Source organism: Sminthopsis crassicaudata, chromosome 2 (assembly GCF_048593235.1).
Source record: "Sminthopsis crassicaudata isolate SCR6 chromosome 2, ASM4859323v1, whole genome shotgun sequence".
Classification (NCBI taxonomy): domain Eukaryota; kingdom Metazoa; phylum Chordata; class Mammalia; order Dasyuromorphia; family Dasyuridae; genus Sminthopsis; species Sminthopsis crassicaudata.
This window is the reverse complement of record NC_133618.1, coordinates 425,076,638-425,101,530: the sequence shown is the minus strand read 5'-3', so window position 1 is coordinate 425,101,530 and position 24,893 is coordinate 425,076,638. Positions and strand designations below refer to the sequence as shown.

General features: G+C 36.9%; 1 protein-coding gene across 3 annotated transcripts in view; it reads left to right on the top strand.

The window, feature by feature from the left end:
- Nucleotides 1-24,893, top strand: part of STK10 (serine/threonine kinase 10) — a 149,134-nt gene that overhangs the window by 64,080 nt on the left and 60,161 nt on the right. For all 3 annotated transcript variants that reach the window (XM_074292068.1, XM_074292067.1, XM_074292066.1), the window contains exons 3-4: nt 8,479-8,527; nt 11,063-11,212. In XM_074292068.1, the coding sequence (XP_074148169.1) occupies nt 8,482-8,527; nt 11,063-11,212 (196 nt within the window). In that variant the 5' untranslated portion in view covers nt 8,479-8,481. The remainder of the gene's footprint in view (nt 1-8,478; nt 8,528-11,062; nt 11,213-24,893) is intronic.

The following is a 24,893-nucleotide window of genomic DNA, read 5'->3' as shown; positions in this document are numbered from 1 at the left end:
TAGTCCAATTTTTCATTATTATAGATAATGAAATTAAAACTCAAATAGTTGAAGGATTTGCCCAATGATATTGATGGTAGTTTCTGACTAGGTGATGCCATAGTGCACAGAGTTTGGGCCTGAAGTCAGACTCATTTTCCTGAGTTCAAATCCAGCCTCAGACTTATTTGCTGTGAGATCCTGGGCAGATCATTTCATCCTGTTTGCCTCATCTGTAAAATGAGCCGATAAAGGAAATGGCCAACCATTTTAGTATCTTTGCCAAGAAAACCCCAAATAGGATCGTGAAGAATCAATTATGACTGAAAAATGACTGAACATTGATAGTAGGACATACACTTGCTGGGTTGAGAAGGAATGATCAGTATAATTTCAATAGAGGATGATGTTCATTCATTTCTGCTTTGGATTAGGGAAGAAAATGACAGATTCAGTCTACCAGGGATTGCACTTATGGTTAGGATCACATACTGTGAGGTTCATTTTTCATCTGCTCACTTGATCTCATTCTTAAATGATGTAGAGGCCTATGGAATAGCGCATAAAGGCCTTCCCTTAAGAGTCGGGTAAAACTGGATTCAAATACAGTCTCAGATACTGTGTGACTCTTTCTGAATTTGGGAGAGATACCAGTCCATCCAGACTTGTACCAAACACTACCAGCTATAAAAGAAGCCAGTATACTATGCAAAGCTTATGTATTTTCAGGTTCAGTTTTTGGAAAAAAGTCACTTAACCCCTGCTAGTTTCAGTTTCCCCATGTGTAAAAAGGAGGTATATATTTTAATGGAAACTCTGTCAACTGGTTATTCTAAGGAACATGATATCCTTTTTGCAAAAGATATGACAAATCTTAAAGCACCATATAAATATGAGTTGCTATTACTATCATTGGTATTGTTATTATTAATCTTGTCCTCATCCTTTGCAATGATGTTTAGACTGAAATGGGTCTGAGATATCACTCTCTCACTTATTCTTTTACATTTACTATTTTATGAATTATGCATAAGGAGATAAAATAACTGATTTTTATAGTTGATAAACTGCTTTTTATAAGTTATTAATAGAAGTAGCTAAGTGGCCTAGAGGATAGAATACTAGACCAGGAATCAGGAAGTTGTTGTTTGTCATGTCTGACTCTTTGTGAACTCATTTTACAGATGAGGAAACTGAGATAAACAGAGTTAAGTGACTTGCTCAGGGTCATGCAACTAATAAATGTCGAAGGTCAGATTTGATTTCAGGTCTTCATATACCCTCACTGTACCACCTAGCTGTCTCTAATTTGCAGGAATAACTAAATCTAAGTCCATCCTCAGATTAGCTTTATGGGGAAATCAAACCTCTGTCTGCTTCTATCTATTTATAACATGAAGATAATTATAATAAAGACCAACCTCCCAGGGTTGTTGTAAACTGAAATATTTGTAAAGTATTTTACGAACCTTAAAACACCTTAAAGTGTAGGTTATTATTGTTGTTACTATTGATTAATAATGTAATGATAATAGATATGTCTTTGGTATGAGGAAAAGGGCTTAAAAGTGATGAAATTTGTAAGTAGGGGAACTCTATTTTGAAAAAGTAGTTTTTTTCCCAGAAGACTTTGGAAATTAGTGCATTCAATCTAGGGAACATTAAAAGCTGTACAGAGCCCAAAATTAGAAGTGAAGACAAAGGTTAGGGCCTGGGGAGGAAGAGAAGGAGGAGGAGAACAGGACCTGAATTCTTTTTTGTTGTTGCTGCTGAGGCATTTGGGGGTAAGGGACTTGCCCAGGGCCACATAGCTAGGAAGTCGGACCTTGAATTCTTTACAATGGCTTTTGAGTTGGTACCTATGGTGAAACTTTTCTTTAAGACCTCTCTTTAAATGAATATTTTGAGGTTCTGGAATGAATAAGATTTAGGACTTTGGCTTTTTTGTGCTATTGATATTGAGTCAGAATGATCATGGGAAAATAATGTCTTTTCTCATTGCCAAAGAAAGCCCTGTTAGAAAAATATGTATCTTGAATTTATGGGTTTTGTTAAGAGAATGAAAAGATATGTTTTAATAAAAAGCAAAATTTGTATGATATAATGGAAAGGTCTTAGCTTCACCCGAGTCTGGATTTCCCTCTTGACTCTGCATCTTACTATTTGTGTGACCTTGGACATCTGATTGAACTTCTTCCCCAAGTTCCAGTTTCTTCATTTGTTAAAAAAAAAATAAAAAAATAAAAAATAAAAAGTAAATAAAATGAAATATGTGGGTGTAACTTCCAGGCCTAACTTTATATGAGTTTCTGGCAACATGTTACTTAACCTTTGGTTTCTCTTGGCTAAATATGGAACCAAACATGTTGTAAGCATTTTAAATTGAACTTTAGAGATAGCAACCACTGTGGTCATAAGCTTTACTGGGTGCAGAGATAGATTCCATTAATGACACTCCTATATGAGTAACACCAAGGAATTTACTCTTGCCCTATCCCAGTCCTATGAGGAAATCTGTGACCTTGCATTACTAATATCTTATGTGGGAATCAGTTAAATGTCCTTTGGACATCAGTATTTGTTTTAAATTATGGGGGTAGATCAGATGACTCTAAATCTAAAACTCTTAATTCCTTTTTAAAAAAATAATAGTAGCAAAAAAAATAATAGCTTTTTCTTTTTCAAAATACGTGCTAAGATTCACCCTTGCAAAACCTTGTATCCCAGATTTTTCTCCTTCCCTTTCCTCTACCCCCTCCTCTAGACAATATAGATTAAAAATGTACAATTCTTCTAAATATATTTCCACATTTATTGTTCACAAGTAAAATCAGATCAAAAGAGGAAAAAAAGAGAAAGAAAAAGAAAGCAAGCAAACAACAACAACCAAAAAAAATGAGAATACTATGTTGTGATTCACATTCCATCCTATGGTTCTCTCTCTGGATGCAGATGCTTTCTCCATCACAAGTCTATTGGAATTGGCCTGAATCACCTCATTGTTGAAAAGAGCCGTGTCCATCCCAGTTGCTCATCACATAATCTTGTTGTTGCAATGAACAATGTTCTTTTGGTTCTACCACTTCATTTAGCCTTAGTTCATGTAAATCTTTCCAGGTTTTTCTGAAATCAGCCTGCTTATTTTTTATAGAACAATAATATTCCATTACATTCATATACAATAACTTATTCAGTCATTTTCTACTCAATTTCCAGTAGAACTCTTAATTACTGTTTCTACTTAGTTTTCTACTTTGAGGCTATATCCATGAGAATTTCTAACTGTTTAGAATTTAGTCATGGGGATAATATCTAAACTGGGCAGTTAGGTGTGTAGTGAATAGAATTCAAGGCCTAGAGTCAGGAGGACTCCTTTTCCTGAGTTCAGATCTGAACGCAGACACTTATTATCTAGTTGTGTGATCATGATCAAGTCATTTAACCCCATTTGCCTCAGTTTCCTCATTTGAAAAATGAGTTGGAGTAGGAAATGACAAACTATTTCAGTACTTCTGCCAAGAAAACCCCAAATGAATCATGAAGAGTCGGACATGAATGAATAATACCAAAAAAGCTTGAGCTTTTTTTTTTTGAGCAAAATGAATGACATTCACGCTCATTTGGAATCATGCTCATTGCGATTTCTTAACTCAGGAGCGGATAAGTAAAAGTATTGGGCAGCATTGGAGCCAGACAAATCAGTGTGCTCAGGAGCAGAGACTTGGCCTGCAATTGCAGTTTATTTACCTAGTACTATTAAGTTGGTGTGTGATCCCAAGAACTGTGGATGTGAAAAGAATTAAAGTTTTTTGTGGCTGGTAGCTGCTTGAAGGATTTCTCCATTTCATCCCACCTTGCCACCATGGCCAGCTGGAGGCACATATTTGAATCTTCCTGAGGTCAGGCCCTCTCTTTGCCCTGGGCCTAAAGCCTGATTTCTGCATTTCAGAGGAGGCTGTCAGTTCAGCACAGTCATTTTCTCAGATAGCCTTTCTTGCTTTACACTTAACAAGAGATCTCTCAGAAGTCAAACAAGTCTAGTGGAGATCTCTCCAAATCAAACAGGCCATTACCCCCTTCCTCTGGCTTGAGAACTGCCTTTAGCCTAGCCAGTTAATTACTGGATGCTTTCCTTCATTGTTTAAAGTACAAGAAAACCTCCTTGAATGTACTAGCCAGCAACTCCAGAGACCCACGCCTTCTTCTATTCCTTGGGAAAATGGATTTGGAGGGACTTAATAGCAAGCAGGAAATCGAAAACAGAAAGCTGGGAGATGCTATTTAGGAGGGAGAAAAAAGGGGAGGGAAGAAAAAAGAAAAAGGAGGAGGAAGAAAAGAATAAAAGGAGGAGGGGAAGAAAGGAGAAAGAGAGGGGAGAGGGAGAGAGAAGAAGAGAGAAAAAAGAGGAGGAGGAGGAGGAAGAAAGAGAGTGAAGAGAAAAGCCAGAAAGAGAGACAGAGAAACAGGAGAGACATAGTTCATATATTTGGGGATCTTTTTCTTTTCTTTCTTTATTTTTCCAAAACACACATAAAAAAGAGTCCTTCTAGGAGTAACTGATAGGGATCACTGAGTGGGTTAGTAAGAATAAATGAGGATGCGTATACTATGGCAGGGAGTGTGTGAGATTTGGAACCATGACATGTATCCAGGGGAAATAAAATAATGTACTCTGCTTACAAGACTAGGTAGGTATGCATTAAAGTGTAATAGGAAGTTGGATTGGGAAATATAGTTTGGAGATAGATTGTGAAGATAGTCTTGAAAAGCTAGTTGAAGAATTTCTATTCTGTTTGATAGGAATAAAGAGCCTTGGAAGACTTTTAAAAATAGGGAGGAGCATGATCAAAGATGTATTTGAAAAAGATAAATCTGGCTGTGTTGGGTGGAATAAATTGGCAAGGGACCAATTAAATATGAAGCAGAAAGTTAGTGATATGTTGTCATAGTCCAGACACAAGATAATTGAAGCTTAAACTGGGACTGAGGCAGTAAGCATGGAATGAAAGAGGGAGGGGTATTTGTGTGATATTGCCAAGAGCTTGGCACTGCATTGGATGTGGAGGGTGAGGAGAGAGGGAAGAGTAAAAGATGACAGAGGGGTTTTGAGACTGGGTGACTGACTGGAAGAGAAACAGCAGTTGCCATGAATAGAAATAAGGAAATTAGGAGGAGCTGATGGGGGAGGGAAGAGTAGGAAGGAAGAAATATTGTTGAGTTTTAAGCACTGGTGTTTTTTGTTCATTAAATAAAATGAGATCTTGGGAAATTAGCTTTAGTTTTCTCTAGTCCTTGGTAAAAAATAATGATAATAACAAAATACAAGAAACATTTAATAATGCTTTGACTCTTACAAGTACTTTCTCTTACTTAAAAAAAACAAACAAACAACCCAATAAGGTAGCTGATATGTGATTTCCCTTTTATACATGAGAAAACTAAGGTTCGAAGACATTTTGACTTGGCTAATGTGACATAAGACAGGATTCAATCTCAAATCTTCATGATTCGAGATCTAGAACTCTATCTCATAATAATATCTAGCATTTAGATAGTGATTTAAGGTTTGCAAAGCACTTTATAAATATTATTTTATTTTATCTCTATAGTATCTGTTATAGGTAGTTGTTATTACCTCCATTTTACAGATATGACTAAGATTATATGACTTGCCTGGGGTCACACAGCTAATAAGTGTTTGAGCTTTGAAATCATGCTTAGTGCTCTATCTACTGCTCTATCCAGGTGTACTGTACTACTCATGTTTAAGCCATGACCTCTGCTTTGGAGACTCTTAATGTAGTTCAAGTCTTGGAATCTTGGAATCTTGGAATCAACTGAGTTTCAGTCTTGACTTTTGACACTGGGGACAGCATTGAATTTCTTTGAGCCCTCTTCTTCCTAAAACTTATCTAGGAAGAGTTGAAATATGCACGGATAGAAAAAACTTTGTCACCAGGAGCTATTTATAAGATGAAATCATTGCTTTTTCACATATATTTATTCCTTTCCATTATTGTGGAATGTATTGTTTCCTTGGTTCTACTTACTTTACTCCACCAATTGCTGTGAGTCTTTTCAAGTTTCTGTGAATTCTCATAGTCTTCATTTTGCATAGCATGACAATAATCCATCACATTTATATGCCCCAGATTGTTTCTCTGTTCTATGATCCATAGGTACCATCTTATTTCTATTTCCTTACCACTACAAAAGAGAGGACCCTTGCATCAATTCTTGTTATAGCACCAATTAATTTTCACAGGCAGCTTCTTTTCCTGCCATGTTCTAAATGCTGAGATTCATCTACATATTGGCTTAAGAAATATTGCCTGTCCACATAGGGAATTAGTGCTTTTAAGATGGGATGTTTGGAGTTAATTTTGTTTCCTAAATGGAAAACATGCAGAAATCCCCCCAATTCTTCTGAATTCATGATCTATTTAATTTAATTTCTTAGTCTGTTGGCTACAGGATCCATGGAGTTATTGCCAGGAGTATGCAAAACCATTTTTGAATCCATAAGCAAATCTAGTTTCTGCAGACTGAACAAATAATGACTCACAATCATAACTATTATTATCTCATATATACACAGATGCTACTGTGATTAATAAAATAGAAATCAATTTAAAAGCATGACTGCATTCATAGTAAATTCTGTCATTATATATTTTCTTAGTCAAAGGATACCAATAATCATGTCATCATGTTGGGGGGGTTCTTGAAATATTCTGGCATTAAAAAGGAATCTTCATACTCAAAGTCTGAGTATAACTACCATTTAACTCTTAAAAGTATTGCTTTGTGAGATCTCTTATACTGTTGTTTTATGCTGCCAGTTCCTTGTCATATATGTGAATGTTTGAGTGGCAAAGTGGATAGAATGCTGGACTTAAGAGTCAATAAGATCTGTTTTCTGATCCTGCCTCAAGATACTTATTAGCTGTGTGACTCTGGAAAAGTCACATAATCTTTCTAAGACTGATTCCTCATTTATAAAATTGGATTAATAATAACATTTGCCTAATAAGATTATTATTATAAGGATCAAATTTGATAATGGGAAGCACTTTTAAACCTTAAAAAGCAATAAAGTTGTGATATCATCATCATCATCACCATCATCATCTTCCCAATTACATTGTGAATTCTTTGGAAACAGGGACCATTAAGATTCCTTGTATCTTTTGCAATACCAAATGCTTATTATAGTAGGAGTTGAATGTGTCCTCATTGCATGAATGAATAAATGGGTCATAGAAGGAATTTAATAAATCTCTGCTGAGTTAGCTAAATGAAGGAAGAAAAGAATATACCTATCTATTTCTTTGCTGAACTTAATGAAAGCTCTGCTTCTCATTAGGTGAGATATACCCCCAACAAGCCATCTAGCAAGGAAGAGACTATGTGAGCAGGCAGGCTTCCCTCTTTCATAAATGGAGAACATGCCTTTTCCAACATGTCTCCCTCTTCTTTTGTGACCACTCTAAGTGAAGCAAGACATTTATCCTTTTCAAGTAAATTTATACAGGCTGATTTTTTTCCCTTTCTTTTGAGTGGTAATGGTAAAGATGGATGGCACCAGAAAGAGCTCTAGGAAATGGAAGAAATTCATGAAGGACCTTCTTTTTGTGTGTTTTGGTTAGTTCCTGAGTGAAGTGGGATTGATAAATGTCTGTGGGGAAGAGAATACCAGGTTGGTAGGAGCAGCCCATAAGTCCTAGGATGCTACATCATTCTCACTTTCTAGTTGTCCAGGATATGGAGGCTTCATTTAAAAAAATCATTGATATCTTTTCTTTGTGTATCCCCTTCATTTCATTAAAGCATACTGTATAATGAAAAGTTAAATAAAAAGAAAAGGGAGAAAGCAATTCAGCAATCTAGCCAACATGAGAATGTAAGAAGTTTTCCACCCAAAGTTCCCCTCCCCACCCTTACTTCCATCACCCCTGCCAACAAGAAAAGGTCATACATTGTCTCTTTTCTTCTTTAGGGACAAGCTTGGTTATAATAATTACATAGGCGTCAGCTTATAATTTTTTAAATTCTTTTTAAAAATACATCATTTTGCCATTATTTTTTCTGGTCCTACATACTGCCCTTCGCATCATTTCAAATGTCTTCCCATCCTTTTCTGAATTCTTCTCATTCATCTTTTCTGAGAACACAATAATCTCGTTACATTCATATGCCACAATAAGTGTATACTTACTGAGTCACTGGGTATCTACTTTGTTTCCATTGCTTTGTTGCAACAAAAGGTGCCTCTATGAATAATGTATTCAAGACTTCTTTTTTTTCTTTGACCTCTTTGGTCCATATAACTAGTGGCAGGATCCCTGGGTCACAAAAGAATGGGCATTTTCATTACTTTTTAATAAAAAATATAGTTCAGAATTACTATACAGAGCTGTTGAGCCAATTCACAGCCTAATGACTTTTTTCCCCCTACCTGGCCCTCTAATTCACTTGGATTCTGTTTGGTTTCTGCAGATTATGATTGAGTTTTGTCCTGGTGGAGCAGTGGATGCCATCATGTTAGGTAAGTTGGGAGATTTAGAGAATATCTAGAGTTAGAATCTCAAGGTACAAACCAGAAGAAACATATTAGCTACCTAGGGGATTAGAATTCTTCCTTCCTCTCTTCCTTTCTCCCTTTCTCCCCCCCTCTTCTCTCTCTCCCTCCTCTCTCCCCTGCCCCTCTCTTTTTCTTTCTTTCCAGGAAAGATTTTTTTTGTTTACATTCTTGAACATACAACAAGTAATGTTAACTAATAATAATTTTTTTTTAGTATCTCCTATAAACTAGACACTGTGCAAAGTACTTTACAAAAAAATGATCTTATTAACCCTGGGAGATAGGTAGTATTAATATCCCCATTTTACAAATTAGGAAAGTTTGTCAGATGGAGGTTAAGTGATTTGTCCAGTCACACAGCTAGTAAATATCTCAGGTATGATTTAAACCCATTTTTTCCTGACTTCAAGACCATAGGTCTCTCATTGCTATATTTTATTTGGGCAGAAAGGATCATGAAAACTATGTATGGCCTATCTACTTCCCAGTTTGGAGGATAAAACAGTAGAAATTGTAGGGTTCTTTGAAAAATGATAAAACTCTTTTCAGATGCTAAGTGCTTTATTGTATATCAAGCCTTTACAAGGGTGAGTCATGTTATAACTTAACCTTTTCTCATAAAAGGTAGGAAAACGATAGGTGGCTTATCCTCTCATTTTTATAATTGGCAAAGTAACCAAGTAAGCTAAATACTTGACCAGGATTATAGGATGAAGCATTAAAGAACCAGAATAAAGATGTGCCTCTTCCTTTCTCCTCACTCCCCTCAGCCCCCCCTCCCCGATTTCAGAGGACTGAACCTGACTCTCTGGATGGAAATGAGAGAGGAGGACTAGGCTATGGGCTGGATCCAGGAAAGTAAGCCTAAAGGGATTTGAAGTTGTAGGCTGAGAAGCCACACGAAGAGTAGGCTATTTAAACAGTGATGCAGCAGCTACCAGTACTGAAGGTAGCTAGGGATGTGGAAGCTGGGGAGCAATCCAAAATTGCCACCTGGGGAAGCAGTTTCCCAAACTTGGACGGGGTCTTTTGTCTGCACCTTAGGAGAAAGTGGTGCTGATGCAGTACAAACAATCAGGAGTTAGAAGGGAGAAAGAGATTTTTTTTAATGTTTTATATGGAAATTGGTTTATAAAGCAACCTATTCTGAAAAGGTCAGAGAGAAGGGGAGGAAATGGATGAGTTATGAGATAAATGAGATAGTAGGGAGCATTAGATTTGAAGTGTGAGGACTTGGGTTTGAAACTTGGATGTGCCAGATCCTACCTGGATGTCTTTTGACGGAAATCACTGTGTCTGGGCTTCAGTTTCCTCATCTGTAAAATGAGGGGACGAGTTGGCGTTGAACTCTAGTTTAACTTTACGAGAGACTTCCAAGTTCCTGCCAACTCTGAATTATCTGTGTTTAACAGAACTCTTGTTAGGTAGCAAAATGATGACTTCAATGATGATTGGATTAGCCATGTTCTCCCATAATATATCTGTCAATGTCTTTGTCTTTTTTGTATTTTAATGTAATTCATTTCCAGATGTATCCCTCTATTTTCCCTTAGTAAGAGAGTCTTCATCTATAACAAAGTATACACATACTTTTTACTTCTTTTATACATGTATGTATTATATATGAAATATTTACATGTATATATGTGTGTGAGTGTGTGTATGTGTATAACAAAGCATCTTTTTACCACTGAATCCCAAATGATAGGCAAATTATGGATTTTCAGAAAAGGAAGACAGCTATGTGGACTGGAGCGATTAGAGAAGTTTCATAAATGATGTGTGATGGAATTGGGGCCCTGAAGGATTTGTCAGTCCTAGTAGCAATAATAATGCTTTTCATATTTTAGCTTACTAGAAGAAGGGGGAAAACATAGTTTAGCAAGACCAAAGAACATATTAACTGTGTCTGAAAATATATGCAATCTTCTATACCTATAACCCCTCATTTCTATAAAGAGAGAAGGGAACAGATCTACTTTCTTATTTATTCTCTGGGGCCAAGATTGGTCATGGTCATTATTATTTTTTAAATTTTCCAGTAGTATTTTTTCCAAATACACCCAAAGATAGTTTGCAACATTTACCTTTGCAAAACCTTGTATGCCAAAATTTTCTCCCTCTCTCTTCCCCCCTCCCCAAGACAGCAAGTAATTGGTGTAGGTTAAACATGTGCAATTCCTCTAAACATATTTTCATATTTTTCAGCTCATGGTAATTATACTTATTCTGTTTCTTTTTTTTAATTTCTACTTGTCTTCTTGTGGTCATTGTATATATGCCCTTGGTGGTGAATGCCTCAGCTGCCACTGAATAGCAATTTATTAATTCATATACAGAGCCTATCCTTTGAGAAAGATGGAAAATGCCTTCAGCTATCTGGATGTGTGTCTAACTTGGCTAGAGGGAAGGTTCAAAGGCCCAAGAGATCCATATATCCAGTCAACTATGGTTCATTTAAAGCTGCCTAATCCTTTCTTTGTTGATTTTTGCCCACAGAGTTGGATAGAGGGCTCACAGAGCCTCAGATTCAAGTAATCTGCCGGCAGATGTTAGAGGCCCTCGCCTACCTACACAGTAAGAAGATCATCCATCGTGACCTCAAAGCTGGGAATGTTCTCATGACCTTGGATGGAGACATCAAGCTTGGTAAGGACTTTTACTCAACACAGTATAGCATTTTGGGTTAGGTGGGAGATATGAGGGAGATAAAACACGGAGGCCATTTGGGGCTCATCCAAATCAGCTTCATGGCATTTCCCTGAGTTGCTGTCCTACTCTTGGAAATACACTTGAAGTCTCCATTCTACCATTCTATTCTTGTCACTACACCCTCCCACAAATGTTCTTCCCAGCCAGGCTGGTTTCTTCATTGTCGTCTACATCTTCCACATTTCCCACCTCATGCTCCTATTCACTCTGTCTCACCTTGAAATGTCCTTCTCTAAAGTCAATGCTAAAGAGTACTGATTCATTGAAGGGAGCACTGAGTCAGAGGTTCTGGGTTCAAATCCCATCTATTATGCTCATAAACTGTGTGATCTTGTATATGTCATCCAATCTCGTTTGGCTTCCTTTTTATAATCTATAAAACTATCTTTCTGTTGTTCTTGGGTCATTCAGTCATGTCCAAGTCTTTGTGGGGCTTTTTTTTTTTTTTTTTTTTTTGACAAAAACACTGGAGTGGTTTTCCATTTCCTTTTCCAAAAGCCATTTTTACAAACTAATTAGTGGCTGCACAGGGAACAAGAAGGGGGAATATTTGAGTCAAAGTTGGTCTAGGTGATTCTTGACATCCCTTCCAGCCCTAGATTTATTATCCCACGATCTGGGTTTGAGTCCTGCCCTGTTGCTCACTAGCTTTGTGACCTTGGGCAAGTGAATAAACTAGTTTGAGCTTTAGTTTCCTCATCTATAAAATGGACATAATTATTCCTGTCTTACCTAATCATGGAATTGTTAGGAAGCTCAAATGAGGCAATGGATATTTAAAGTTATTTGTAAGCCCAAATATGAAAGGCATTATTATTGTTGTTAGTACCAACAATCCTTCAGGGCTCTAAACATGTCACATGTCATTTGTGAAACTTCTCTAATCACTCCAGTCCACATGGCTGTCTTCCTTTTCTGAAAATCCATCGTATGCCATTCATTTGGCATTCAGTGGTAAAATGATACCAGAATGATACATGTGTATAAATATACATATATACACATATTCATCATATATATGTATATACATATAAAACAAGTAAAAAGTATCTGTATATATTTGCATATTTTATATACAAATATATTTAACATATTTATATATGTTTATATATAAATATTAGCTCCTAAATTTCTACACACACTACACATATATGCATACAGATACCTATCTATATATCCTATCTCTTCTACTATAGACACTAAGCTCTATAGGATGGAGATTGTAATTTTAATTTCTGCTTCTTTGTATCCTCAGAGTGCTTAGCACACAACAAGCCCACAGATGATATTTGTTGGTCACTTGAAACTGAGTTTCTCTGAATAATCACATGGGTTTGAATAAAAATATCAGCAGCTGGAAATAGGGCTGACCTGATTTTTTGTTTGATTTTTGAGCAGAAGATTTCCTGATACTGTTCATTGGACCTGCTTATTGAACTTGAGGGTTTTATAGGGGGCAACCCATTCTGACTAAGGACCAACATGATACCAGCATAATTCTGTCTCCATAGTCATGTGACCTTAGGCAAATCACTTCACTGAGTTTTCAGTTTTATGTAAAATTAGATGATAGTATTAATAATTATGATAATAGCCAGCATTTATATCACACCTACTATGTGCCTTTCATCAAATTATGTGCTTTACAAGTATTATCTCATTTGGTTCTCATAGCAATCCTGAAAGGGCAAATGAGGAAACTGAGGCAGACAGAGGTTAATTGACTTGCCTGGTGATAACACAGCCAAAGTCTGATCCTGGATTTAGACTCAGATCTTCCTCTCTTCACTCTTAGCCCTGTCTCTGCCAAACTATTTAGCTATCTCTTTATTTGGATCAATGAATAGTAATTTATTAAGCACCACTTTCCAAGTGCTTAAATAAAAAAGCAAAAACAGAAGATCTCAGGGTTCTTATAATTGATTAGGGAAAATAGCATGTATGTACCAATACAAAAAAAATAGCAAATAATTTCTTTTTTGAGGGAGAGGTAGTATTTGCAGCTCTATGTATCAGGCTACTTTTCAAGAAGGAGGAGATAGTCCCTGAACTAAATTTTGAAGAAAGCCGGATATTTTAAGAGTTGAATGCTGGAAGACAGGGCATTCCAGGCATGGAGGATACGGGCAAAGATATGGATACAGAATATAGATCCTTGTGTAGGAGGGAGGAATGGCAAGTAGGTCAGTTTAGATGGAATGTCGAGTATGTGAAGGGGAGTAATGGATGATAAGCCCAGAAAAATGAGCCTGAACTAGATTGTGATGGACTTTAAATGCCAGTTAGAAGAATTTGTAATTTATCCTCATGGAGCTACCAGAGCACATGGAGGAGGAAAAGAACATGGTCAACCTGTGCTTTAGGCTTCATGTTTTGGAAACTATGTGGAGTCTGAACTGAAATGGGGAAGGACTTGAGTTACACAGACTATTGCTGAATCCCAGGCAAGAACAGAGAAGGCCCTGAACTAGGGGAGTGGCTGTATAAGTAGAGAGGAGGGAATAGGTGGGAAAGATTGTGTGAAACTTTATTCTCTTCTAGATCTAGTTCCTCTCATGATCATATAGCCAGGAAAACATGGAACCAGAAAATGGGAAATGGTGAATCCCTTGAATTCTGGGGCATATCAGGATATGATTTGGTACTGAAGTAGGATAAGGATTCTAGAAGTGATGGGAAGAAGCAATGTCCTGGGACTGGACTTGCAGGGAGGTCAGAGCATAATTTAGATTTGTTAGGACCCCACTGGGACCAAAGAAAGCTGTAGGAGCAGAACTGTATGGGTCAGGACAGAGGAAGATATAGTGAACAGTTCCAGGAAATAGATCAATGAGGAACAATGACACTGTATCCTATAGAGCAGGTATAACCTTTTGATAGTCTTAAAAATAAAAATTATTATATCTTTGGGAAAATGGAGCAAAATTCCATTATAATGGTTTGTTATTGCCTTCAATGAACATTGCCTATCATGCCTATTATGTACTAGGCACTAGGAATACCCAAACAAAAATGAAAAAGCTCCTGCCCTCAGATAGTTTGCATTTTTATTATTTTCAAAACTTTGATGAATGTACGTTTATATCAATGTGACTCTCCCCTGTAGAGAGAATATCTCAACTCTTGAAGGTCTTCTTATCATTCTTGGCTCTCTCCTAGAAGTCTTACACAAAGGAACCACCAAACTAACTTATGACTTCCCTTTACATCTGTTGTCATTTCCTAGATGTCAGTGGTTAACATGGATTGTCCATTGATTATGTTTTAATGTAATTATATGACCCCATGCATCTCTCTGTTTTTCTTCATGCAATTTTTGGTATTATGTGGTTTCTGATATACCATGGATTATGTTGTCTGCCTATATCTGTCAAAAAACATATATTTTGGAGAGGAAAAAACATATGAATGTGGAAAGATATTTAAGTACAAGATATATGAAAAATGCCAAACCTATAGGACGGTGAGTGTAAAGGAGTCTAAAAGATATCACATCCAGAGAAAGTGGGATTTGAAATGGACTGTGTAAGATGGAGTAGCTCATGAAGTGTGCTTGATTCTGTGTGACACTCTAAAATATTTAGCATGAGGTCCTTAATCTGAAGTGTCTCTTTTTTTCACCAGTTTTTTATCTCACTGTCCTGAACAGTGGAATTATAGAAAATCAATGGGTCTTCTGCTTATTGTTTGCCTCAGGATCTACAAAAAGTATATATGCCTCTAAGATGCAACAATAGGCATTAGTAGAAACCTAGCAAAAACAAAGCACTTTACAGGATATAAGAGAAATGTCTGATTAGTCCACTTCTAATGAGCTTACAATCTAGTTAGAGCATGTGTTGAGGAAATGGCACTTGGACAGTTTTTTTCTCTTATCTTTGTATACCAGCACTTAGCATAATAGCTCTCACTGGGTAGGTCCTTAACAAATACTTTGCTGAATTGAATGGTAATGGAGTAGAGTTATCTAAAGGCCAAAATGTGTGATCTTTTAGAGTACCAGTGTGACATTAGAATGGAGATGGGACCTAAAATGTTGACTACATGTGGGTGGATGATGAGTTTAAATCTTTTCTACAGATCTCTGTTTGAAGCTGTCTTTCCTTTTCTCCTTTTGGGGCTTCATCCTGTCTATTGTATTACAGGTTGTGCAGAAATCAAGTGAAGATTGCCATGCTTAATAGGAACTTAGAGATTTAGACTTAAGAGAAATTAAGATACTTCCCCCCCTGCTTTTTTTTTAATCTTAAAGAATATAAGAATATATATAAGGAGGTTGCGATTGAATTTTTTAATTACTTAGGTTTATTAAATTGAGAAAATCAGGAAACCAACTAAGGAGGAAGAAAAGTTCACAGAAAGTTGAGTGTGTATGTATTTACATAATCACCCTTGTGTTCCCTGAGACCTGGTATGGGGATACCCATGGGAGTAGGGTTGTTGTTCTGTTTTTGAAAATCCTCTTTACTGTTGACATCTTTAATCTGTAGCCTGGTTTTGGCAGCCAAGGGGACACAGGAGATTAAATGTCTGGCTCTTCCTGCCTTCCTGTGACAGCCTATGGGGCCCCGAGGAGTTCCTTGTACATCCTTGTACAACTCACACACTCAGAAAGAAATTGCTTCAGCAAAATTATCCTCCCAAGCAATTCCCCACCTTGCTGCAGAGGACAGTAACTGGGTCAGATTATTGGGGAATAATTAATGTGACCTTGGCAGCAAGCATGTGCTGATGTGAGTACCCTTGCTGAAAAGGCCTTCTCTGATTCTTTTTTTTTTTTTAATCTCCCTGGTTGTTTAACTTTTATTTTGTTTTTTTTATTTTTAATAGTTTTTATTTACCAGATATATATATGTATGGGCAACTTCACAACATTGACAATTGTCAAACCTTTTGTTCCAATTTTTCCCCTCCTTCCCCTCCTCCCCCAGATGGCAGGTTGACCAATACATGTTAAATATGTTAAAGTATAAATTAAATATAATACATGTATACATGTCCAAACAGTTATTTTGATGTACAAAAAGAATCAGACTTTGAAATAGTATACAATTAGCCTGTGAAGGAAATCCAAAATGCAGGCGAACAAAATTAGAGGGATTGGGAATTCTATGTAGTGGTTCTTTCATTGGGTACAGCTGGTTCAGTTCATTACTGCTCTATTAGAACTGATTTGGTTCATCTCATTGTTGAAGAGGGCCATGTCGATCAGAATACATCCCCATACAGTATTGTTGCTGAAGTGTATAATGATCTCCTGGTCCTACTCATTTCACTCAGCATCAGTTCATGTAAGTCTCTCCAGGCCTTTCTGAAATCATCCTGTTGGTCATTTCTTACAGAACAATAATGTTCCATAATATTCATATACCACAATTTATTCAGCCAATCTCCAACTGATGGGCATCCACATAGTTTCCAGTTTCTGGCCACCACAAAGAGGCTCCCATAAACATTCTTGCACATACAGGTCCCTTTCCCTTCTTTAAGTTCTCTTTGGGATACAAACCCAATAGCAACACTGCTGGGTCAAAAGGGTATGCACAGTTTAACTTTTTGAGCATAGTTCCAAATTGCTCTCCAGAATGGCTGGATGTATTCACAACTCCACCAACAATGTATCAGTGTCCCTGTTTTCCCACATCCTCTCCAACATTTTGCATTACCTTTCCATGTCATTCTAGCCAATCTGACAGGTGTGTAATAATATCTCAGAGTTGTTGTAATTTGCATTTCTCTGATTAATAATGACTTGGAGCATCTTTTCATATGACTAGAAATAGTTTCAATTTCTTCATCCGAGAATTGTCTGTTCATATCCTTTGACCATTTATCAATTGGAGAATGGCTTGATTTCTTATAAATTAGAGTCAATTCTCTGTATATTTTGGAAATGAGGCCTTTATCTGAACCTTTAACTGTAAAAATGTTTTCCCAGTAGATTAGATTGTTTTCCCATAAGATTAGAAAATCTTGTCTGCATTAGTTTTGTTTGTACAAAAACTTTTCAATTTGATATAATCAAAGTTTTCTACTTTTGTGAGCAATAATGATCTCTAGTTCTTCTTTGGACATAAATTAATTCCTCTTCCACAGGTCTGAGAGGTAAACTATTCTATGTTCCTCTGATTTATTTATATTCTCATTCTTTATTCTTAGGTCATATACCCATTTTGATCTGACCTTGGTGTACGGTGTTAAGTGTGGGTCAATGCCTAGTTTCTGCCATATTAATTTCCAATTTTCCCAGCAATTCTTGTCAAATATTGAGTTCTTATCCCAAAGACGATGACCCATTCGAATGTCTTGGGTTTATCAAACACTAGCTTATTACAGTTATTGATTATTTTGTCCTTTGGACCTAACCTATTCCACTGGTCAATTAGTCTATTTCTTAGCCAATACCAAATAGTTTTGGTAACTGCTGCTTTATAATATAATTTTAGCTGGCCTTCTCTGATTCTAAAACATCTCTTGTGGAAAGTCACTAGTCAAGAATGAAATGTGTAGCCTCTCCCTTGTGCTGAGTGCTATTTCTGCTTGGGTACTTCAGCTTGCCCTGTGATTCCCTGAATGGTTGTGAAGTGAACAAAGAGTTCCAACTCTTAGAGAAGGTGATTTGGTTATCAAGCATCCTCTGGAGCTAATCCAGAGGGAACAGCCCCTTCTTCTAGGTCCAGTAGGCTGAGAAGGGTACAGGGCTATCCCTCTATGGCTTACAGAGGTTGAAAAAACATGGCCACCTTTTCTGGTGTATTGTTGGGAATGAAAGGAACAGGCCTCTCTGACTTGGAAAGAATTTTACAAAAACTACTGTAATATTAGATTTCCCTTGTCTTCCAAAATTTCCATTTCCTACATCTCCCTGGGTCTTGAAAATCTTGACATTACTGCTGATTCTCATGATTTATCTTTCTTTGGAGTAATTGTTTGTCGTATCTAGCTGGTAAATATTTTGTTATTGTCATTGTTCAATTGTGTCCTGCTCTTCATGATCCTATTTTGGGTTTTTTTGGTAAAGATACCAGAGTGTTTTACCACTTTCTTCTCCAGCTTATTTTACAGATGAGGAAAGTGAGGCAAATAAGGCAAATGACTGCCCAAGGTCACACAACTCCTATGTGTCTGAGGCTGGATTAGAACTCAGGAATATGGCTTGTCCTGACTCTGGGACCAATGCTCTATCCACTGTATCATATAGCCTAGTAGATATTAGGAATATGTATGTTTATTGAGCATTTATTAAGCTCCTTCTGTGTTCGAAGCACTGTACTAGATAGATGCTGGGACTACAGAGGCAAAAGATCAAAACAATCGTTGCCCTAGGGAAGCTCATTTTCTTCTAGGTTCTACTAGATTGTTTGAATGGAGAAGTGAAAGTGGTAGCCTTCCCAAGGATAAAGATCCGGAATTGATCTTACTTAACCTTTTTCAGAAAACAAAATTAAATGTACTTGAATACCCCTTTCTTGAGCTTAAGATTCTATATTGCTGATTCCTGAGCTTTATGAAATGTTTGTTCATTCAGAGGTTGATAAGATGTAGAGCTGGAAAGGACCTTAGCAGTCAAGTAAACTAATTTCCTCATTTTACTTATGAGGAAGCTGAAGATTATACATGCTAAGTGAGTAACTGGAGAGTTATATGAGTAGTAAGTAGCAGAGGGATGATGTTTTTGTTTTTAATTTATAATAGTCTTTTTTTTCCTAAATGCATGTAAAGATAGTCTTCAGTATTCACCTTTACAAAACCTTATGTTTCAAAATTTTCTCCCTTCCTCCCCATCCTTCCCTTCCTCTAAATAGCAAGCAATCCAACATAGGTTAAATGTGCAATTCTTCTAAACACATTTCCACATTTTATTGTGCTGTGCAAGAAAAATCAAATCAAAGGGAGGAAAAATGAGAAAGAAAAAAACAAGCAAGCAAACAAACAAACCAAAAAGGTAAAAAAACTATGTATGCTGCGATCAGCATTCAGTCTCCATAGTCCTCTCTCTGGATGTGGATGGCTCTTTCCATCACAATTCTATTAGAATTTCCTTGAATCACCTCATTATTGAAAAGAGCTAAGTAGGATTTTTTTAATCTAAGTTTTCTAATTCTATAATCTAGCATTGCTTTCATGATAGATTTTTAACTTTCTTTTTCTTCGTTCTCCCTCTCCTCTTATCCATTCATTCAACAAACCTTTATTAAGTTTCCATTTTGTATTATAGGCAAAGGATAAATGAGGCCTGGCTCTTTCTGGCATGAAACTTATGTTTGTTGCTATAGTTGATTCTCTTTGTGACCCCATTTGGGCTTTTCTGGCAAAGATACTAGAGTGGTTTGCCATTTCCTTCTCCAGCTCATTTGACAGATGAGAAAACTGAGGCTTGCCCAGCTATTAAATATTATTATTAATAATACTATTAAGTAGAGGCCATATTTGAACTTAGGAAGACGAGTCTTTCTGACTCTAGATCCAGTGCTCTAAATAAGCACTACTCCTATAAGAAGAAGCATATAGCTTATTAGTTGTATTAAAACATGGAGGTAAAAAAGAGAAAGGAAAAAAAAATACTAGAATCATGGTTAGATTTGGTATAGGAGACAAAGAAAATGGCAAAATAAATAAATAAATAAAAGAATAGTGAGTTAGGAATGATAAAGGAGAAAAAAGATATAAGCATTGAGAAATACACAGGAAAAGGCTTTGGAAGTAGTCATGCACCTTTAGTTGCCTTAAGCATGGAAGACTTAGGAGAGATCACCAAGGGCATTGTACTAAATGGGCCCAAAGAAGGTGAGCTAAGATGGCTGTTTTAATCAGGTACAAGGAAGTCCTCTTCGTCTAGCATGGTTATGTCTGAGATCATTCCCCAGTTCTAGGCAGGAGTAGGGCAGCTCTACTCACAGCCAGCTGCTCATGCTTAACTCACACACTAGTTTAGTTGACTCTATAGGGAAGAAGGGATTGGAAGGGTCAGGGCTGGAGAAAGTGCCATGGGGGTGATATGGCTACAGCACAGCTGTTTGAGGACATGTACAGCTGACTTTTTTGGGTGCCTGCTGCTAGGATAACAGAAAAGTGATTCTGTTTCATAAAAACAGACAGGCAACATTAGGTGTTGGATCAAATATATTTTAAAAATATTTTTGTTATTTCTTACTAACAGGAAGACATCAAACTAAAATAAATAATATCTCAGTCAAGTCAATCAGGATATGCTATCAACATACTATGTGCAGATTTTAACATTTCAGTAAGGGAGACTATGTAGGCAGCTAGGAATCACAGTTCAAATCCAGTTGTACAACCTTGGGCAAGTCAATTAACTCCTATTACCCCTTAAAAAAAAAATCAAACAAAGAGAAGGAGTGTGATACTGTAAAGTATTGAGGATTCTGAGTCCCAGGGACTTGAGCTCAATTCCTAATTCTATTGCTTATTTACCTATGTGGGTTTAAGAAGATTATTTGATTTCTCTAGGCCTCAGTTTTCTCATCTGTAAAATGAGAGAGTGAGACCCAATGACCTTAAAGACCTCTAGATCTGTGATCTTATGGTATCTAAGGACCCCCAGTTCTGTCTTTCATGTTGTTCGTGTGTACAAGGCAGGGAAATGGAGATTAGATGATGGAGCAGTAAGGTAGGGTTAGAATTGGTTACATATCTGGACCCATGGAGCCATCATTACTGACTTGATTTCAGCCAGCAGAGATGGTTGATGTCTCTAGTAAAATGTCCCAGGGGTCAGTCTTTTCCCCTGTGCGATATATCCTTGTACTATTAAACATTTAATGAATGGCTTGGCTGAAGGTATGAATGACATACTTATTAAATTTGCAGATGATTCAAAGCCAGGAGGGATAGCAAATGTGTTGGGTGACTGAATCAGGATATAAAAGATCTAAATAGACCAGATCAATGAACTGAATCTAATAAGATGAAATTTAAGAGAGATAAATTTGAAGTCATTGACTTGGATTTAAAAAAAAAAACAAAAACCAAAAACCTGCTCATGTATATCACACAGCGGAGGTATAGTTAAACAATTATTCCAGTAGGAAAAATTGGTGAATCTGAATGAATCTTAGTTCAATGTCAGTCAGCCAAAAAAAATTAATGTAATCCCAAGATGCATTGAGAAGCATAGTATTTCAAACGGAAATGACAATTCTACTATCCCCTTGCCTAATATGACAGCATAAGAAGTACTTTGTCCTACTTGTGTACCACATTTTACAAAAGATATTGATAAACTAGGCTTTACCCATAGAAAGCTGACCAAGATATTTAGAGATTAGATGTGCTGGAACCAACTCATACCAGTTTGTGAACTGATGGTTAAATTTCTAGTGAGAGCACTTAAATCATGGAAATTGCAAATTCTAAAAATCAGGATTGAGTGATCATTATTGTTGATTGTCTAGATTTAAGAAAACCATTGAAAAAATATCAATGATGTGATTAAACTTAAAAGGGTATTTTGCATATGTCTCCCTCAAGAGCCTGTTGTTAAACATTCAGAAGAACTAGATTCTAATCCCAGATCTGCCATGCCTTTTGACACATAACAACTGTTTCAATAACAAACTCATTTACCTTGTCTGTAAATGAAGAGGTTAGACTTGATGGATTTTAAAGTCCCTCCTACCTCTAAAGCCATGATCATATGATACATCTCTATTATTAGGTCTAATAAATAATGGAGTGATACACTAAGCATAATTCTGTCCTCTAGCTCTGTGACCATAGGAGTCTATGAATATTAAAAAAGTTCTGAGTTTTTACTTTATAGCTAACTAGTGTGGAGCCCAATGATTCCATATTTTGAGTGACAGAATCTTCCTGGATCCTCTGGGGAGTGTGAGGTAGCTAAGACCCAAGAGGCCAGGTAGCTCCTTGAGACTGTGCCTTCCATCCTCCCTCCATGGCTGACTTTCACTTTGCCTCACTCCCGGGGTAGATGTAGCCATCTGGTCCTCAGGGAGAAGCTCGGCCCTTCCCTCACAGACATGAGTTGTCCCAGTGGGTGTTAGGGGAAGAAGCTGTAGCCACCCAGATGCCAGGGAGGGGAGGGCTCCTGGGAGGAACCACACTCTGGGGATGCTTGCATAAGCACACTGGCATTGTGAAAGGTGGTGTGTGTGTGCTCGAGCACATATATGCACTCCCACTTTTTTTTTTCACAGGTAAGACATGAGGGTCAAAGAAATCCAACTTAGGTTTCCTCTTTTCTTTAGCTGTTCTAAAGGCAATATCTACCGGAGAGTATGAGCATTACATTCTATTATCTTTTTTATTATTTTTAATAGTATTTTTTTCCAAATACATGCAAAGATTGTTTTCAATATTTACTTTTGCAAAACCTTGCATTCCAACGTTATCTCCCTCTCTCCCTTTCCCCCCTTCCTCAAGACAGCAAACAATCCAAAATAGGTTAAACATGTGCAGTTCTTCTAAACATATTTCCATATTCATCATGCTATGCAAGAAAAATCAGATCAAAAAGGAAAAAACACAAAAAAAGGAAAAAAATAAGCAAACAAACACCACCACAACAAAAAAAGATGAAAATACTATGCATTGATCCATATTCAGTCTCCATAGTTCTCTCTCTGGATGTGGATGCCACTTTCTATCACAAGTTTATTAGAATTGCTTTAACATGTTATTCTCAAAAAACTTCCTGATGTATCCTGATCAAATGTTATTTTAAAAGATATTAATAATGATGATGAAGATAATAGTAACAACTGACCTTTTTATAGTGCTTTTAAGTTTGTATATTGCTTTACAAGCCTTTTCTCCTTTGATCCTTATAATTACCTCATGAGGTAGGTATTCCAGATATCAATCCAACTTTACAAAGAAAGAAACTAAGGCAGAGTCAGCTAAAAAGCATCAGAGGTAGGTTTTGAACCCCAAGTCTTCCTGATTCTTAATTAAGTCTTGTAGTCTTAACATTGTGCCAGGAAGATTGAAGATTATCCCTTTAAAGCTGGGATTCTTAACTTTTTTGTGCAAGTCTTATCCTTGTTGTCTTATCCTCAACTCCTTTGGAAATCTAGTTAAGTCTGTGGATCTCTTACAACAGCAATATTTTTAAATGCATTGAATAAAATACATAGGGTTATAAGGGAAACTAAACCTTAGTAAAAAATAAAGACCACTTACAAGTAACCCCCTTTTCTTTTCCTTTCTTCTCCTTTTCTCCATTTCTCTACTTTTAAATTTTATTTTTATCTTATGATTCAATATCAGTTTTATTTCTAAATTTCATTTTCCTTCCATAACTCATTAAACTATCCTGGGCAATAAAGAGTAAAAAAAGAAATAGGTCAAAGAAAACAGTTCAACAAGACAAAAATCAAACAAACAAACAAACATTAACTATACTGTGTGAAGACCGAGTTAGCATGCTGGATACCTTAGAATCAGCCGGAGTCAGGATAAACAAAAGTCCTTGGTCTTTATTCTTTGTCTTTAGGGGTAGAAGTGAAAGGAATGGACAATAGATCTCCATGACCTTCCTTCTCTTCCTCTACTGACAAAGTGACTCTGGCTTGTCTTACTCCACCCCCTAATCCTTCCCACAATTCTCTGTATACACCAAAAGATTGTACCAGCACAGAACAGTGGGAAGGGCCATTTTCTAAGCATATGCTAATAGAGTATTGACAATTGGTGATTAGCTTTAAGTGCTCAGTTGTCTGACCTCAGTGCATTAACTCAGAATTTCAGCCCTTTACATCTCCCACTTTCTTTTGTTTTAGAACACTGGTGGCCACACCATCCCTGACTTCTCAGGGAGGTGAGAACCCCAAAAAGGAGGTGATCATGCCCTCCCTGACTTCTCAGGAAAGGAGGTGAAAAGCACCAAAAGGAAGTGGGGATTGCTGACGGGTTTATGGGCTGAAGGGTCTTATTGGAAACAGGTATGCACAAACCCATCTGCATGGGAGGTATTACACAAGCACATAGCAATAACACACAGGCTATTAGTGATGACTCTCTCCACAGCCAGTGCAGGCTCAATGTGGTGTGACAAACATGAATTGTACATGCAAGTAGTGATATAACAAACAATATAAATCAACAAGGTCTTGTAAAAGATTTCCAGAAGTCCTAGAAGGAGGGTATGTAAACAACAGTCACATATACACTTTCTTCAGCAGCCAAGAGATAGTCCAAAATCAATCTATTGTCCATTGCTTCAAGGTCAGGGAATCCAATGATCCCCATAAGTTTTTAAGTCCTGCAACAGTCTTTTTTATATGTTAGGGAATCCAATGATTCCTGAGGATTTTTCAAGTCCTACAACAGTCTTATCCTGTCTCGGAGAATCCAATGATTCCTGAGGGTTTTGAAGTCCTACAACAATCTTTTCATTTCTCAGGGATTCCAATGATTTCTGAGGGTTTTGAAGTCCAACAATTTTTGATGTCCATGAGTCAAATGCCATAACTGCCATGCTCTTTCAGTGGTGGGCACAGTCAGAACAGAACCACCCAATGGTTCTTGGGTCTTTTCCTTCGTTTCAAGGGTCTGCTCCGTCTCTCTCTGATGAACAAGATGAACACGGCTCGTTGGCACCCATCTGATTCCTTCTCCATCTGTAGAGATACAT